Source organism: Ptychodera flava, chromosome 13 (genome assembly GCF_041260155.1).
Source record: "Ptychodera flava strain L36383 chromosome 13, AS_Pfla_20210202, whole genome shotgun sequence".
NCBI lineage: Eukaryota > Metazoa > Hemichordata > Enteropneusta > Ptychoderidae > Ptychodera > Ptychodera flava.
In genome coordinates this window covers 21,695,687-21,714,740 of record NC_091940.1, presented here as the reverse complement: position 1 = coordinate 21,714,740, position 19,054 = coordinate 21,695,687, and the positions used below count along the sequence as shown (strand labels likewise).

Here is a 19,054-nt window from a genome sequence, read left to right as displayed (position 1 = left end):
CTATCTGAACCTGTTTGCACCTATCTACACTGTATGACCACCCTTCCTAACCCATCCTTCTTGTTTAACTCTCTTGTCAAGATGACAGCATTAGGTGATGACCTGCATGAAGGTGACGTCATCCTTACAAACCATCCCAGTGCCGGGGGAAGTCATCTGCCGGATTTCACCGTCATCACCCCAGTGAGTAGAAATGAAGTACAAGATCATTGTGTTGTGCAGAAGTGTGATAATTGTGCATGTACAGGTGTAGACAGGCGTGTGTGTACGCAGTCTCAAGTACAGTGTGCCATGCCGATCGATACACAGGGTTATACATAAACAATATCCACATATTCAGCATTACACAAAACGCGTACCGGCACGAGTCATCTTACATAGGCGTTTATTGCCTTCACTTTGATTCTTTCATAGTCAAATATTCAATTGGTATAAAAGTGAGGATATATGCTTGTCCTCTGTGTTTTGGTACAGTTTTGAGATAAGATCAAATTGATCCAAGGTGCAAGATAATTAAAAATACATGAGGCAAAAGACTAAATCAAATAGTTGAGTGTAGAAAAGGGAATTATGGTGGAAGGGTCATCCCCCAGAAACAGTAGTAACAAATTTAAGAGTTAACTCAAAATTGCATAATTTTTTACTGTTTCAACACATTGAGAAAATGGGGATGATACATGAACAATTGCCTGTTTCAAGATATTCTCTGGTATTTATCAAAATGATGCTAACCAAATGAACAGATGACAGGGAAAGTGATTCAAAGACAATGCCCATATTTTGAGCAAGTGATAAAGCTGTCGGGCGAAGAAGCCAGTATGATCCTCTGCTTCTGCCGGTCTTCTGAATTTCTTTGACCAACAGTTTACAGTCATGCAGCAGTAATTTGTAAGGAAAACTTCCTATTGAATCTTTTACCAATTAAAGACACAACTTTATCTTATTGAATCTAATATTATGTCTTCCAAGGTCTTCTACAAGGGTGCAGATCGACCGGTGTTTTTTGTGGCAAGCCGTGGTCACCATGCCGACATTGGCGGAACAACTCCTGGATCCATGCCACCAAATTCCAAATCCTTACATGATGAGGGCGCTGTTTTTAAAACATTCAAAGTTGTAGAAAATGGAATCTATCAGGAGGAAGGTAAACGCTTTCCCACCAACATTTTTGAAAACTCCGAGTGCTTCGGAAAAGGATTGAACATTTTTGTCACCTATTTTTAGGTACAATATTACTGTTTTCTGAAACTGTTTACCCTTCAGGTTTATACTTCTCGTTGATAGCAATGAAATTTGGCCAGTATGTAGTCATTATAGTGAAAAGGTTCAATAGGAAATGGAGACTTCATTATAGGAAAGTGGGTTAAAAGGTTAACCTTTGGCACCCTAACTCCCTGGTGACCCATGGCATCATACAGACATTTTTTTTTAATAATGACATATCTTTAGCTCCGCTGTCAGCGACGCGGAGCTTATCAAATAGGTTGATTATCCGTTAGCGTCCGGCATCGTCCGTCAACAATTGCCTTCTCCTCTGAAACCACGAGTCCAATTGCTTTGAAATTTTATATGCAGTTCACTTGGGGTGACCTCACTTCAGTTTGTTCAAATCATGGTGAAATTTGCATATTTGTATTTTTGGGGCATTTTTTGGTGTTTTTGGTAAAAAAATCTTCTTCTCTGAAACCGCTCGTCCGATTGCTTTGAAATTTGATATGCAGTTTGCTTAGGGTGACTTAAATCAGATTTGTTCAAATGGTAGTGAAATTTGCATATTTGTATTTTTAAGGCAATTTTGGTCATTTTTGGTAAAAAAATCTTTAAAAATCTTCTCCTTCAAAACTACTGGTCAGATAGCTTTTATATTTGGTACATATGTCCCTAGGGATGATCTATTTCAGATTTGTTCAAATTGTGCAGAAATATGCAAATTTGCATTTTTAAGGCAATTTTTGCCATTTTTGGTCAAAAAATGTATTTCTCAAAAAGTACTGGTCTGATAGTTTTGAAATTTGGTATACAGGTTTCTATAGATGAACTAAGTAATATATATTGAATTTCTGATGAAATCTGTAATTTTGTATTTTTGGGGCAATTTTTGCCAATTTTGGTCAAAAAATGTGTATTTCCAAAACTACTCATCTGATAGCTTTGAAATTTGGTATAGAGGTTTCTACAGATGAACTAAATGATATTTATGGAAATAATGATGAAATCTGCAATTTTGTAATTTTGGGGCAATTTTTGCCATTTTTGGTCAAAAAATGTGTTTCTCATAAAGTACTGGTCTGATAGCTTTGAAATTTGGTTTACAGGTTTCTACAGATAAGCTTAGTAATATATATTGAATTCTGATGAAATCTGTAATTTTGTATTTTTTGGGCAATTTTTGCCATTTTTGGTCAAAAATGTGTATTTCCAAAACTACTTATCTGATAGCTTTGAAATTTGGTATACAGGTTTCCATAGATGAACTAAATGAGATTTATTGAAATAATGATGACATCTGCAATTTGAATTTGGGGGCAATTTTCCCATTTTTGGTCAAAAAATGCGTTTCTCAAAAAGTACTGGTCTAACAGCTTTGAAATTTGGTATACAGGTTTCTATATATGAACTAAGTGTGATATTTTGAAATTATGATAAAATCTGCAATTTTTATTTTGGGGGCAATTGTTGCCATTTTTGGTCAGAATATTTTATTCTCAAAAAACTACTCATCAGATAGCTTTGGTTGACATGTTCTTAAAGATGATCGGATGTGATATATTCAAAGTATGATGAAATCTTCAATTTTGTATTTTTGCAGCTTATTTTAGCCACTTTTTTCTGGCCACTGCATTGAGTTATCAAAGATTTCCACCTTCTTCATCAACATGTGTCAAAAATAGTTATTCTGTACATAAACACAGTGGAGCTATATCGGCCGCTAGGTCGCTTGTATATTTTATGTGTGCGTTCTGTAAACTTTAAAACCATATTTGAAAGTAAGTGTGAGTACGTTCTGAAAGTGAATAGGGTAATACACCAACAGGTTGATGTGCATTTCCATGTTTTTTTCTTGTTTTGAAAAGAAAGTTTGCCATAGTTTTACCAGAATTTTCACCAAGCTGTCACTGTTTTTTTCACTATAGCATTAATAGAGCAGTTGATGGCCCCAGGAAAGAGACCAGGCAACAGTGGAACACGGAATCTCCATGACAACCTGGCCGACGTCAGAGCTCAAGTTGCTGCCAATCAGAAGGTCAGTGTGTACTTTGAACATAGACAAGGAGGTGACATGTAAATTTTGGAAGAACAACTATCACTTTTATAGGCTAAAGAATCTTATGTAAACGTTGACTTCTGCCCACACCTTTGAGTTTACTGTGTGCAAAACTGATGCAACAAAATTCACAAAAATTCAAAATTATCTGAAATTATAAAGTTGCGTATGAATTTCTTCAAAATATAAAAGATGCACACATTTTTATTACCGTATATTCTTAATATGCATATGCAAAATACATTCCCATTAGATGTGTAATTCAATATTGTTGTAATTTTTAGCTCATATTTGATATGTATATAAATACCAAAAAGAGCTTATATGGTGAGTCGGTGGCGTCTGTATGTCTGTATGTATGTTTATGTATTATTATTATCTAAAAAGTCTTCAAAAGTGGGCTACATAATACATCTCAGAGTGCTGTACATGGCTGAAAAGAAAGTACAAATATTGAAACACATATGGTGAATGCAAAAAAAAAACCCCACATGAAATACATTAAATCTCAATGAAATAAATTACCAATGGAATGTTGATTGTAAATAGGTCTTGTCTTTTGTGTGAAGGCCGCCATTACGTTGCATTTAGTGAATTGATTAATTGGTTGAGTGATTTTATCATGTTTACATTCCAGGGCATCAATTTAATCACAGAATTGATAGATATTTACACTCTAGAAGTTGTCCAGGCTTACATGGCTCACATACAGGTAAGCATTGTCAGGTTTGTTTTCATGACTCAGCTGAAGATATCAGCATGAATTCTCTGAACATGATATCAAAATTGTTGAATGAGAAGTTAAGGTGTCATCAGCTTGCGTGATTTTCTAATTCTTGTTTTGGGCTTTCCTTGAATCAAGTAAAAACAGCAGTCCAGAATCCCCCAGTTAAAACTTTGCAGTATGTAAACATCTATCCTTACATGTACTGTCTCATTGTTGAACTGTTGTATATTGTTTTAGACACTGTCCCTCCACCCATGTGGATGGAGGGGCTGTGTTTTAGAGTTCCATAAGTTGTAATTTTGATGTCTTTTTCAGTATATTTGTAGCTTGTAAAATCAGTGTTTTCACTAAGGTTTGGGAACATTTGTTCACAATTTTGGAACCTTGGTAACATTTCTTCTGTCCCATTAATAGCATTGATATAACTGGGCAAACTCTGGTAAAATGACTGGAAAACCATGGCAACATGTACCTGCCTTTCCACCCGAAACAAAATCACCGAAAATCCTCATGCTTCCAAAATCATGTTAAACTGTCCAGTGTTCAACGTGTGGGCACAGGCTGTGTGAGTGTGATGTCTTGTGTTAGTGTTGACAACTGAATTCTAGTCTGCACCAGAATTCATTTATCAACATTAACATATTGTATAATGTACAAAATACCTTTTGTCTGCAAGGATTACACTTTCTATGTCAACATAGTTAAGGCAGAACAAGAAGAAAATCCTGCTGATGTGCAGCGTGCTCGGAAGATTATATCTGATTGGTCAATTGTCACTATTCACAGCAACTTAGGGAGTCTTTTTGTATTGATTATAACTGTAAGATCCAGCCACCCAATTGGATATCAGCTTCTGGGGTGCTGCACATCGCCCAGAAAATGTAATTGTTTTATGAAATAAAAATAATTGAAATATAAAAATTAATTTGCAATTGCCCCTTTCATAGACTTTTTATTTTTTTGTATTGTTTGATATACTATACTAGAGGACACAGAATCTGTAATCATCTTTTTTTTTTGTATGTTCAGCACCATGCAGATATTGCAGTCCGTGATATGCTCAAAGAGATTGGACGGAGGACTAAAGAGAGAACTGGCACTACAAAACTGTCGGCTGTTGATTACATCGATGATGGATCACCGTTGGTACTCAACATTGATATTGATGTGACGGAGGTAGGTCACGTTGCTCTCAAGTCCACAATATGCAGCGTCAGTGTTCCCCGCAAGGTTTTGAGTAGGTGCACTGACTCGGGCTTTGGTACCCGAAGGGTACGGTGACTATAGAGGCAGCCTTGTTGCGTCTTCTGTATAAATGCCTATTTATCAAATTATGTAAATCCGGTCACGTCCACGTAGTCACAACATACCCTGAAGGCGTATGCATACCATGTGTTGGTAGCAACAGTGCTTCCAACGACTGGTAAACCTGAAAATGTGGCAGTAAAATCAGAACCGAGGTTGCACATTTTGTTCCTGAGTTTTGATGTTTATCGTTACAAAAACAAATACCAATCAAAATGACTGAAACTAAAGTTGTGCAAAACATGAAATTCCATTTCAAGGGAAGTCAGAGACACTGCGCAAGTAAGCCTTAGCAGGGAACACTGTACAGCGTTTGTTCAAAAAGTTAAAAGCACCAGCAGCTGTAACTTGTGATGTACTTTCCATCAGATTTCATTCTGTTCATAAGGATATGGTCTCTGATTCTACTCCCCAATTCATGGCAAAGAGCCTTGTATTGAACTCTTTGATGCAGCCATTGTGTGAAACGCCCAAAGTTATCGTCCAAAAAACAATGGATTTTATTCCTAGACTAGAATTCACATGACACCGATAACATATTCATATTACACACGATGTGTTTGTGTCAACAAAGCTAATGCTTTCTGTTTCAACATCAGGCAGAGAAAGAAAGAAATGTTATAAGCGCCTGTTTTCTTGATAAGAAAATATTGACAATATTATCACAAGCTATTTTCCTTTTACACGTCCTCATCTCACAAGTACATCTTGAAAGTCAACTGGAGGCTTTGATGTTTGCAAAACTTTGGGGCAAGAGAGAAAAAAGTCTTTGGATTTTCTCTGAGTGACAATAGAAACAATGTGCTACAAACTGTCCCCAATTTTAATGATATGAAATGCATACGCACCGTAAGTACATAATTAGACAGCTTTGGGATCTCCATTTCCATGTAATGCATTCACCATAGAGTGAGAGCCAAGCACTTAGAAAAACTCAAAATTTGCAAATATCCTTGCCTTGTTTTAAATCATCATTTATATTGAACCAGTCAAAGATGAAAAGGCTGTTCCTAGGAACAACTTCAAACTTCAATTCTACCTGGCCTCAAAAATCAAGTACCGTGGTACACTCAATTGTTTCCTTAAAATACGGCCAAAACTGCAGTCCCCTTAGAGGGATGATGCCGAACCAATCGTTATTAATGGTGTGCGTGAACCTGTTTACAGGGCATTGGGGTGAAAATCTTAATATATGCTACTTTTGATGTCTACAGAGGCTGACCTATTTCTTGGACGTCAACACATGCAGTCTTGTCAACAGCTTAACCTTTCATTTCTCAGGAATTGTAGATTTTTAGAATGTGTGCTTTGAGTGAAATTATTATAAATCTCACAGACATACTGTGAGTTTCATGGCTTTAAGAATTTTGAACTGTCTCCCAGGATTGTGGAAATTCTGTTATTAATGAAAATTTGATACAACTTTTTGACTTTGTCTTTGCAGGGTACAGCTGTGTTTGATTTTACAGGCACTGGTCCTGAAGTGTATGGAAATCTGAATGCACCAAGGGCCGTCACAATGTCTGCTTTGATTTACTGTTTAAGATGTATGATTGGACATGATGTGCCTCTTAATCAGGTTTGAACATGTGACCAAGCTTATTCTCATTAAGTCTATCCAAAATCATATTCCCTCTGTCAGTGAGACAGTAATATAAAGATTACAAAAATCACAACAACTGAGATAGATATTCCTCTATAAGGCAGTATGATGATACGGTAGTTTTATATTTGTAGTCTATAAGTTACACAAGAATCTCAAAATGATCTGGTCTTGTTACAGTAATTATCAGTGTAACATTTATTACTATCTGTTCAGAGCTTGATTACAAATATTTCTAAAGTAGAATGTGCCTCAGGGATAGAAATCAGACTCTCAAATTTTTTCTATTCTTTCTGGTCAACTACTTCTGTGGGTTCATTTTTAAGCTGAGCCACATGGAAGTAAACAAAGCTTTTACCGTCTAATTTTTATGAAAATCAAAAATAGTTAACACATGAATGGCAGCCATTTTGAATTTTAAATATTGGTAAATGAAAGTGACCACTGATATTTATTCTTGCTTTTAGAAGAATTATTTATTTCCTTGAAATTTTAAGCAAAGTTTTAAGCTTTCCAATTTTGAGGTATGTACTCCTTTGATAACAGTAAATATTGAATATATTAAAGAAAACATTTGAAGCTATTTTACAGTTACAAAGAAGACTTTAGTTTCCTATTTTCATAAGAAATAGTTTGAGCAACATGTATGTATCTGTTAAATTCTATGCTGAGCAGGCCGATCAATGTCATAGTGTTCTGTCTCTTTCAGGGTTGTTTGAAGCCAGTCACAGCAATCGTTCCCAAGGGATGTTTTCTGAATCCAAGCGATGGTGCTGCAGTTGTTGGCGGTAATGTACTCACGTCACAGAGGATAGTAGACGTTGTGTTGAAGGCCTTCGCCGTGTGTGCAGCGTCTCAGGTGAGAGTCTGCCTGCGTAGTCGGCAAAACTTGAGGAACCCCAGCACCTTGCAGCTTAGCAGATTTTCTCATTTTAAATTCTACTTTTAAAAGTTTTACCCAAAAGAAATTTGTAAATCTCTACTAAATCCCTAAAGTAATTTGGGCTAAAAACGACATGACACACTTCATACACCTGTGGTACCTGGAATATATAGAAATGTTGACGACTAGATTGAGATGTGTGTCCTCAAGATTTGGCTGTCGAGCTGTTCAGGGAAAAGTAGAGGTCAGAAGGAATTACAATACCAAGACAGGTATAATTAAAAATTCAGAGAAAACTTTTCAAATTAAAACTTGAGAACTGCTCAGTTAGTAACTTTGGCTTGTGCATTACAGTACCAGGCCAGAGTTGTAATTTTTATCATGTTTCACTTCCATGGTTATGGGGCTTGTTTTGTTTTTTTGGTTTTTTACTTCCTTATTATAATAATTACCTGAATACATAATACAACAAGAAAAAACACAAAGTTGACGCACATTTGTCAGTCAATTTAAAAACCAGTAAACGACTCCAAGAAACTAGTGTGATGCACCCCCATTTTGTACTACCCCAATGCTCTTTATTCCTGCTCTTGAAATCTGCTTTCTCTATTTCAGATGCTCATACTATAGAGAAAATAACTCTAAAATGCCAGAAACGTACCTATTGAATGTAATGGCAATTACCCTCAGTGGGTGGGGATACACTTGGTTTTGGTAGAAATTGTGCCGTACAGCAATTGCCCAGCTACTTAGCTGCATATACAGTATAATTTGTGCATTGTACCCAATACCCAAAGCTCATGTACATCCACTAGCAGTGTGAGTAATACATTTATTTTGCAATCAACGCTGACACCTGTACAAATATCTTTCCAGGGTTGTATGAACAATGTCACATTCGGTGATAAAGATGTAGGGTACTATGAGACCGTCGCTGGTGGTTCTGGAGCTGTAAGTTACAATCGCTATTCGTCTCAACCTGTCGCTTTTTCTAATCGTTTACATTTGTAGGGCTGTATGAATGTTACCACTTTTGGTGCTCACGACTTGGGCTACTGTGAAACAGTTGCCGGAGGGGCAGGTGCCGTAAGTGTACTGATCATACTTTCAAATTGACGGGCATCAAGGCGATGCGCAGATACATTGTACTTTCACAACTGTGTTCACATAACTTGGGCAGTTACTGATGCCACACACATGGGAAAGGTTGAATGACGCTTTTAGCTTGCAATATTTGCAGTTACAAGTCTTTGCATAGAATTTTAGGCTGTTGCTGTCCGTGTTTAGTGTCCTAAGCATGCCTGCATGCTCATAGAACACTGTGTACATTTTTTTACCCAGTGGCAGGGGAACTTAAAGGGAAACAGTCATCGGAACTGTCCTCAAAGGTCGTATGGGACCCATACGACCAATGTAAACACTGTATCCAAGGTACAATGGTGATTGATGAACGTTAAAAATGTCTTTCATAATCTACATCGTATAATTTATATGTTACAGCTGTGATGATGATGTGCTCCGAGATACGGTGCACGAAATACATTGTTTGTAAACAAGAAACTTGCACAGGCACAGTTCCAACGACCGTTTCCCTTTCAATAACACGGTACATCATATTTACATGTATGGTATTAAAGGTATACTGTCACCTGTTCCAATTTTGCCGCAGTTACCATGGAAAGAGAAAATCTAACCAATCACAGATTTTAAGCGGGTGGCCGCTTTTCAAAAACAACGCCCTCACATGGGCATTTTGATTACCAAGGAATGCCGTTGTGACCATATATGGGCATATTTAGATGACAGGTGACTGTATACCTTTAATGCTGGTGCTTTGCATGTCAAGCTAATCAAGAGAAGTAGAATGCAAAACAAGAGTTTATAAAAAAAACAACAAAGAAAATCAAGGACATAATACCAATTGTCAGTTCTCTCTGTATTGAATTAAAGTTTTGCAGCTGCAAATATTACTTTCTAGTAGCTTGAGTGTGACAGGCATAACATAAGGTACTTCGCTAACTTTTGTTAAAGTTAAAAGTTAAAAGTGTGTATTCATAAAAAGTAGAGGGATAATTCAACAAGTTAATTTGTAGATTTAATAAAACTTCTCATGTCTTTGTCATCATAAAAGCTGTATTTAAAATATGCATAGGTCAACTTTATCATGTTAGGATGGCAATGCAACATCAGCTTTCAAAAAGGGTGAATTATATTCTACTAAGACTATTCCAATATCTGCCTTAAGGTAGAATGTGCCTCCACTTGGGCCAGATATTTAGACCCTCAAACTTACATAACACTATTTGTTCTACCATTTGTGTGGGGGCTCGTGCTAAAGCTCATGGAGTAACGTAAGTATTCACAGGCTCACTTTTGTGAAAACAGTAAATTAAGTTTGTCCCTCATAGGGTTAAGACAGGGATTGCAGCCATTTTGAATTTCAAGACAATGCATAATTTGTTTCTGTGGTACCAAATTTTGCACAGTGATCCCTGATTTTTATTTTTCATTTTGATTGATTTAAAGTTTCTTTAAGGCAAGTTTCAGCAAAACTTGAAGTCTTTCAATTTCGAGGCACGTATTACCTTAAATCAGACATGCTGGAATAGAATATATTATGGAAAGTATAAATGATTTCATCATTTTCTTTAAACTCTCATTTTCTCTATACTCCTCTGCACAGGGTCCAACATGGGATGGCCGTAGTGGCGTACATAGCAACATGACCAACACACGAATCACAGACCCAGAGATTTTAGAAAGAAGGTATAAGTACTCCGATTTATCACACCAGACTTAGTGACAGTGCCATTCGTGTAAAGCCTGCATTATCCAAAAGCAAAGTCGATGTCAGTAGCATGTCTTATGCTACAGTTACTTGGATAAATGATATGAAAATAACCAAATTACAAGAAATAGTCTTGACAGTCAGTGCTGACTTTGACAAGTGGTTTGCATTGAACCAATGGCAATACAATAACTAGACATACCGTCTAAATTGAGGAGTTGCCAACACTGTCAGGTGTAATTATTGTCTCGGTGGTAATATCAGTCAATCACAAAGAAATCAACTCTTCGAAACTTGAAACATTGTCAGGAAAGGGGTAATGAGTAGTCAAAACACATCCAAACACATCCCGCTCAGAACAAATCATTTGTATCCGTTATTTGTGCTGATCTGGTGATATTGTTTTGGCTCCGCCTGACCTCCTTCCGAACAGTGTTTAAACTTTCACAGCGTTCATTTCTTGTGATCAACTGATATTACTGTTGGACGTACTTACACCTGACAGTGTTGGCAACTCCTCAATTTGGACAGTATGTCAGGTTCCCATATTGCCACTGTAAGTTGTAATTTACGAGCACATGTTGACAAAATACAGTGAATGAAAATGCAAGGTAGTGAGAAAGAGCAATGCGGAGGAGCTATGTAAAATAAAAGTCTCTTTCACAGGTATCCTGTTGTCCTACGTCGTTTCGAGTTGAATGCAGGCACTGGTGGCAATGGCCTGTACAGGGGTGGTAATGGTGTTATCAGGGAAATGCTCTTTAGGCGACCCTTGACCCTGTCGATTCTCAGTGAAAGGAGAGCCTTCAGGCCTTACGGAATGAAAGGTTGGTGAAACAGGAAATTAAACCAGAGCTTCACAAGATAATTGTAGAGGATGTGAGAGAATTTGTGCAAAAATAAGCAATACTAGAGATGGTAAATTAAGGTCAATTCCTCATTTGCAACAATCTTACAGAGAACACCACATTAACCCATCAAGCCATTTAGCAAAATGCCTAGTGAGACAGGGAGTCATTTGGCCAGATAACAAATAAATTGGCAATCAACTTCACTGGTTGGGTACAGCAATTGCAAACACTAAAATCAGTGGGTAATCTCAATCGGTGTCAATTGTGAATTATTCTTCATTCGATTCAGCTTATTTTCTAAGATACACCATGAGAGAAATGGTTTGTACCACTGTGCGATGTTTACGCAGCCTGTAGTATCAGTGTCAATTTTATGGCCAGAGTTGGGCTTCCTGCTAACTTTTGTATTACAATCGCTGTACCAGACCACTGAAGTTGACCGCCAATTTACTTGTTATCTGTATACAATGCAAGATCCGAGGTACATGAATATTCCGCATTGATTAAGGGTCATTAGCATAGAATTTTAATACCGAAACAATGCTCATTAGTGTAATCTGCATATTTGAATATCATTATACCTCGCATCTTGCACTAATAGGTTATCTGGCCAAATGACTCTCTGTTTTACAAGGCATTTTGCTAAATGGCTTGACGCGTTAATATGGCGTTCTCTGTAATTACGGTAAATCCTGTCATACACTAAAGCACAACAAGTATCAAGCATCAGTAATTTTCAGCATTTGAAAAAAGTTCAAGAATCCATTCAGGTAGTATGCGCCTCAGAAGTGAAAGACTTGTGCAAACTTTCCTCAGTGAAACTTTCGACCATTCTCTTACTATATCAAGAATAAAAATCGGTTCACCGTTAAAGTTTAGTACTAGAGAGACAAAATTACTTGATATTTCCTGATATTTGACATTCAAAATGGTTGCCATTCCTGTGTTACTTCTATGGGGAAAAATAGAAGAAAGAGAAAGTAAGACAGTGAAAACTTTTCTTACACCAAGAACTTTAAAATGAGCACCCACAAGTAGTAGATTAGAAAAGAATTGAAAACTTTTGAAAGCCAGAATATCTGTCCCTATGGCACATGCTACAAAAACAGTTACCTTAATTTGCTTAAAGCAAGACCATAGAATTAAAGATTGTCGCTGTTATATGAAATTATCGTTTTAATGTTTAGAGAAAGACAAAGTAAACTTTCTATGTTCTGTACAACAACAAAATCGAAGGGCAACAACCAGACACATTTTTTCAATCAGGTGGTGAGCCAGGGAAGGCTGGCAAGAATTATCTCATCTACAATGATGGACGTGTTGTCAATCTAGGAGGCAAGACATCAGTGGATGTACAAGCTGGGGTAAGAGCATCATCATTTCAATTGTAAAAATTCATTTCAGAGTCTACAAAGATAAATATTATCTTGAAGCCTGATGTGCTGGAGGATTCATTCACAATGTATTAATTTACCTTCATTACACTCATGAAAAGCCGAAGTATAATGGGTGTCTGATTACATCATAGTTAATGTGTTTCTGTTGATATTTAAGGATGTATTCCAGCTGCAAACGCCAGGAGGTGGTGGATATGGTGTGGCCGAAGGTGAAATTGACCCTTCGCAACCAGCTTCCAAAAAGAGGAAGTACGATGCAGTGGCCAGCCATCACTATCAAGAAAAGGGTAGTGTCTATGCATACAGGCTGGCCCAGGAACAAGCATAGAAAGGAAGAGATATGCACAGTGGCCCTGGAAGGAGTGTTAGTTACAAGGGGGATATGGTGAAGTAATATTAATCAGGGTCAGAGAAAAGACGGCAAAGCTTGAGGTTTAAGATATAAAACATGTGTAGGACACACATATAGTACCAGCACCTCTTACTGGTGTATCAGCATTGTCTGAAAAATACTTTTGCTGTTGAATTTTCATAAAAGTGCTCATAAACATAATTTGCAATGGAAAATTTGCTAATGTTCGCAACTCAGTTTACACTAGAACACAATAAAAAATTTCAATGGAAGATACACATGCAAGCTAACTTGCATTGTATACACTCATTTCAGTGAAACTTGTCCATATCACAAATAAATTTGTTTGATTTACGGCTTCCATAGAGTAGCAATTATTCATTCTCTTATGGAATAGCGCACATTGTGTTGATGATCAATATCATGTGCAACACTTGCGGCTCATATTTCCATAATTGAAATTCGCTTGATATCAAAACAACTGTTTTAAAAATGTGTGAGAAAGAAGAATATTTTATGAACTGGAAAAATGGTCTTTGGGCATTGAATAATAAATGACTATGGTCGTATTTTTTACATCTCTGTGATACAGTACTTTATAAATAGATTTGGTAAGGTTCTTAATGGCAGGGACGTTCTAACTTTCAGCTGATAGATGGCTCAGGGATGTGTGCATGCTTAATTCAAGACTACATGGGATTCTGTCATCTGTGAAATAATGCTTGAAAAGCTTTTGACTATTTTTACATATCATGAATTTTCAACTTGCTTCAGTTAGCTTACAGAATCTGAATTCTATAGATCTCAATAAAAAACTATTGTGATCAGCCTATTGGTACAAACTTCATGAACTTTTTTATTTCATTTGTAAAGTTGAAACATGTTACTGTTACAGTACCTCTAACCATGTACTAAAATTCTCCATTCTACCGCGATTTTTTCATTTTTAGCATATTTTTCGAGAGATTATCTCATGAAGATTTCTACCAAATTGTATCGATAGTCACCATTAATTATTTTACTAGACGAGGCTTTTCAATTTTTTCAGGGAACAATTCACAAAACTACCGACAATCCACAAACATGTTCCGTTTCTCACAAAGAATTCTACCCAAAATGGATTTTTTTTGAAAAAGAAAATTCACAATTCTTCTTTCTTCTTCAGCTGTGAGGGAAACCCTCCATCTTGAATTATTTTAGAGTATGCTTTTGCAGATTCCCGCGGAAGTCTCAGTCTGGCAGGATCCGTAAAGTTGACGTAGTGCAGACCAAATTTGACGGAATAACCCTTTGTCCAGGCAAAGTTGTCCATGAGTGACCATACAAAATAACCTTTCACATTAACACTGTCATACGTCTGGGCTGTAAATAAGTAAATAAATAGGTAAATAAATACTGTATCATTTGAATTTTTCAGTATTTTTATTCTGTTTGTGAAATACAGTTTCTTGCTGCACTCCAAAAATCACATCAAATTCCTGGTGTTCAACATATCAACACGGAAAGTTTGTGTATATTATCCTGTGTTATTGTTGAAAAGTAAACTTTTGTCTGGCCTAGCATTTATTTCTCAGTGATAAAATAGCATATTGTACACATGCTGTTTGTTAGAAATAGTAATACTGTTTCTTTGTATTTAGGTACACTGTAGACAGAGAATGTGAAAATGCACTTGTTTTCTGTTTGCATTGAACCATTGTCAATATGGGAAAAAGACATGCCGTCTACCTTGAGGAGTTAGTTGCCAGCACAGAGGTTTGCATTGAACCATTGTCAATATGGGAAAAAGACATACCGTCTTAATTGAGGAGTTGCCAACACTGTCAGGTGTACGTATCGTCAAGGCAGTAATACCAGTCTCTAATAAAAGAAATCAACTCTGCAAAAGTGGGAACGTTGTCTGGAAGGCGGTCAAGCATAATCAAAACAACACCACACATCAACACACACATCCTGTTAACTGCCAAGAACGCATCATTTGCAGGTGTAGTTTGTGCAGATCCTGTGATATTGTTTTGACTACGTCTGACCTCTTTCCAGACAATGTTTCAACTTTTGGCAGACTCAGAGTTGATTTCATTTTGATCAACGGATATTACCGCTAGACGATAGTTATGCTCGTCAGTGTTGGAAACTCTTCAATTTAGACGGTATGTCTAGTTCCCGTATTGCCAACAGTTCAACACAAACAACTGTAATGAAAAACATCAATGTTACAGCAACTGTACCTCTCTACATGACAAACAAACGAAGATTGGAATGAATCGGTTTCATTGTCACAAACCCTCTAATTTTTAGGCAGTAGCATAAAGAGATCACTTCTAACTTGCTCAGAGGAAATAACATTATCGTGAGAACAAAATGTTTCCACTTTGTTGAAGCCACACTGTGTTGAAAAACGACACAGTAAGGGACCGTCTCAGATTGTCGCAGAAGTTCAAGAAACGAAATTTCTTCGTTTAGATCAAAACCCCCTCCCCCCTCCCCCTAAACGAAACTTCAAAAGTGTGAAATGTTTATGTCTGCCTGAGAGTACAATGTTGCATTTTGCTATAGCTACTAAAGACATATTCCCCTTGCCACATTACAACATTAAACAAACCGAAGCTTGGTCTACTATGTCCTAATGCCAGCACTTGCAAATGCAGTAACATCCGAGTAATCGTCATACGGTTCAGGCGATTTACCCATATAAGGATATCCCTCACTCGTTATATAGGAAACCCGGTCCAGTTCTGGCTGTTCCAGTATGCATTGACTGTTTGATTGCGTTGTCGCAGACAGTTGCTTTGATTCCTTACAGAGAATTTGGGCTCGGTTATATCAGTCTGTTTACATGGTGGTTTTTCCTCACCAGGTATAGACATATAGCTGGAGTCACTCCGGCAAGAAACTTCGACATGGGGGCCCAGGCAAGTTCAATCATATTAAAACGACTATGACCAGGTGCATAACCCTGGTGCATAACAATTGAGAATAAAGAAATCTAGTGGTTAGAGCAGACGCTTATAGATAGCCCATTTTAAAAAATGATACTTTTTGTCTTTGAATAATTTGATGAATGAAAGGTTTAGGATACAATGTTACTATCGGTAAATTGTGTTTGGGGAATGAACTAGATGGAAACAGTTACAAAGTTGTTGGCACGAGTGTGCATTTTTTTCTTTAATTTAAATAAAACACGAAAACTTGTGATCACAAAATAAAAGTGCGAAAGTGAAGTTCACTAATTGAATGGAGGTCAAACCCCCTCCCCCCTAAACGAATAAATTTCGCTTTTTGAACTTCTGCGACAATCTGAGACGGTCCCTAAATGAGAACATATTTTGAAGTATTTGCTCAGAATTTGCATCAAGGCTCACTCAGTGCAACCAACAAGATATGCACTTCTCAAATTTGTTTTGGAAATGAATATTTTTTCACATCCTGGATAGAGAGAGACAATGTTCCTCAGGCAATGTAATAGCTTTGAAATGCAGACACTTAGTGTACAAACTTATCCAATAACCTACATTAATTGGGATGTTAGAAGTAATTTCATTATATGACGTGGCTGTTTTTATATGTGCACAACAGACAGTTATGATTGATACAATGGTCAGGAAGAATGAGGGGAAAAGATTTGTAAAAACATGTATTATCCAAACCTTTTAGAATTTCATTCAGATACGCTGTGATGTAGACAATTCTCTCTCCATCATTGATATTAGGATCTTCTGCAGTATGCGGCATTCCGTTTTTGGTGACGAAAATGGTGGGTTTCCCATACTCTTCATGTATCCAGTTTAACACTTTTCTGATTCCCCATGGCACAACGGTGTATTGATCGTCAATAACTGTCCAATCCTCGGCAAAACTGAGGTGCACATTATGCAGACCCGTGAAAGCGTCATATTTTTCAGATTCTCTCCTTTTTGCCATGACTGTCTTGTAGTGGTTTATGCCCAAGAAATCACAACTGCCTCTCAAGAGATCACGTTCCTGCCGAGTGAACTCTGGCAGTTTGACGCTCGTCTGCGATGCCACGTACTGCCTCATCTCTGCAGGGTAGTCACCGTAATACAGTGGATGTAGAAACCAACCGATCGTCATCTGCATGTAAAGATTAGCCGCTTCTAGGTCAGCAGTTTTCTGAGTCGCAGGCTCTGCCCAGGGAGCAACGCTTGCTATACCGATAAACCCACGTTGACGTCGGCGGTACTTCTCATGATAGTGCTTCCAGGTGAGGGCGTGAGCCAAGAGTATGTTATGCGCGTTCTCGTAACAGTGCTGTAGGGTCAGTTCAAACCCCGGTGCCATGTTGCCATGGCGATGTCCTGACATGACATAAGTGTAGGGTTCATTGATTGTCATCCAGTATTTTACCTTATCACCAAATTCACCGAAACACAGGTCGGCATAGTGCACGAACAATTTGACAGTCTCAGAGTTTTGGAAACCTCCAAGATAATCCTGCAAGTCTTGTGGCATGTCATAATGAAATAGAGTAACGACTGGTTCAATATTAGCCCGTATAAGTTCATCAATTAGCCTGTGATAATATGCTAACCCTGCCTTATTGGGAGGTTTGTGTCGTGTGCCTTGTGGAAGTATACGAGTCCAGGAAATGGAAAAACTGTAATGTGTAACGCCGAGACGTTTCAACATCTCAACGTCTTTGGTAACTTTGTGGTAACTGTCGCATGCGATGTCACCAGTCTGGTTCATGAAGACATGCCCTCCCTGATGAGTGAATGTGTCCCATATGTGCACGCCTTTGCCGTCGTCGTTCCATCCGCCCTCGATTTGATACGCAGATGTCGCCGCTCCCCAGGCAAAACTCTGACTGAAGCGTCCATGCAGGAAGGAGTCTCGTTTCTCATCTTTGAAATTGGGGTAAATGAATTTGCCATCAATCAGGTCAAGTGCGGCGGTAACTCCGAGAGCGGCCAGCATATAGACAAGATGACCGATTGGAAAGGAAACTTCATGCATCATCTTGTAGTGATTGCAAATCTGACAAAATATAGATTTGAGAAATATCTGTTGTACATAGTACAGTGACAGATTAACAGTGAAAATAAGAATTTCATTCATCGATATTAAACACACCAAAAGGTAAACGTTTTAGTTCTGGTGGACTTGCTTGCTGCAAGTGCATATTTCATGTTCAATATGAAAAGTTGCTCGGTCTTAAAATGATGCAATTTTTCTTGTCGCTCAGTGTAACCATACCTAAAATGTTTTCAATATTAGGCTCTTCTCCATCGTAAACATACTATAATCTAATTAATTTGTACAGTTGCAAAACTATGCTTTATGGTGTATGCAATTGCCAGTGTTGAACCAGAAATCTTGAATGACATACACACTCTCCTGCTGCAATTTCTGTGTATAGGTGTATTTATCTGATACTGCGTACTCAAGACATTGACCAGGCAGTTGGTAGCAATGAGCTGTAGAGAATGTTAGAGTCACACTGTACTTCAGGATGATGTAAATATTATACACGTAAACTTCAACGTCAAAGAATTAAATGCTTGTAGACTTTGGCTGAAATATATTCCCTACCATTTTAATTTGCACTCTCAATCAGCATAGAGTTTGAAAAACACTGCTAATCTTCTGTATATGAAACCAAAGTCACTGTGGCCATGTGTGGCAGAGCAATGCAGTGAGTGTATGATAATATTATGAAGGACAATAATATGGGCATTATTGATAAAATCCAATTCTGGCCTGATAACATCATCAAATTTTTACTAAGGCCAGACAAAATAAAAATATCCTGTGTTTGCATTAGGTTTTACTTACCTTATAATCGAAAATATGAAACTATTACGAACAAAAACCAAGGTAGATTCACTGTGAGTAATAGTGTAGACCACTCTCACATGGCATAAG

The 19,054-nt window shown here is 37.5% G+C and overlaps 2 protein-coding genes across 3 annotated transcripts in view; one reads left to right on the top strand and one right to left on the bottom strand.

The window, feature by feature from the left end:
* Positions 1 to 13,747, top strand: part of LOC139147815 (5-oxoprolinase-like) — a 38,205-nt gene extending 24,458 nt beyond the window's left edge. The window contains exons 19-30 of one of the 2 annotated variants that reach the window (XM_070719025.1): positions 82 to 183; positions 970 to 1,144; positions 3,135 to 3,244; positions 3,903 to 3,977; positions 5,022 to 5,168; positions 6,742 to 6,876; positions 7,610 to 7,759; positions 8,795 to 8,869; positions 10,467 to 10,549; positions 11,238 to 11,398; positions 12,689 to 12,786; positions 12,977 to 13,747. In XM_070719025.1, coding sequence (XP_070575126.1) covers positions 82 to 183; positions 970 to 1,144; positions 3,135 to 3,244; positions 3,903 to 3,977; positions 5,022 to 5,168; positions 6,742 to 6,876; positions 7,610 to 7,759; positions 8,795 to 8,869; positions 10,467 to 10,549; positions 11,238 to 11,398; positions 12,689 to 12,786; positions 12,977 to 13,147 — 1,482 coding nt within the window. In that variant the 3' untranslated portion in view covers positions 13,148 to 13,747. Of the gene's footprint in view, positions 1 to 81; positions 184 to 969; positions 1,145 to 3,134; positions 3,245 to 3,902; positions 3,978 to 5,021; positions 5,169 to 6,741; positions 6,877 to 7,609; positions 7,760 to 8,659; positions 8,735 to 8,794; positions 8,870 to 10,466; positions 10,550 to 11,237; positions 11,399 to 12,688; positions 12,787 to 12,976 lie in introns of both variants that reach the window. The other variant, XM_070719023.1, reaches the window with a different exon arrangement.
* Positions 13,748 to 14,307: 560 nt separating this feature from the next.
* LOC139147818 (cytosolic beta-glucosidase-like) lies at positions 14,308 to 18,215 on the bottom strand. Its single transcript, XM_070719027.1, has 2 exons — positions 16,819 to 18,215; positions 14,308 to 14,533 (listed from the first exon to the last, which is right to left on the bottom strand). The coding sequence occupies exons 1-2, from the start codon at positions 18,146 to 18,148 to the stop codon at positions 14,313 to 14,315; spliced, it is 1,551 nt and encodes a 516-aa protein (XP_070575128.1). The 5' UTR covers positions 18,149 to 18,215; the 3' UTR covers positions 14,308 to 14,312.
* Positions 18,216 to 19,054: the final 839 nt, after the last annotated feature.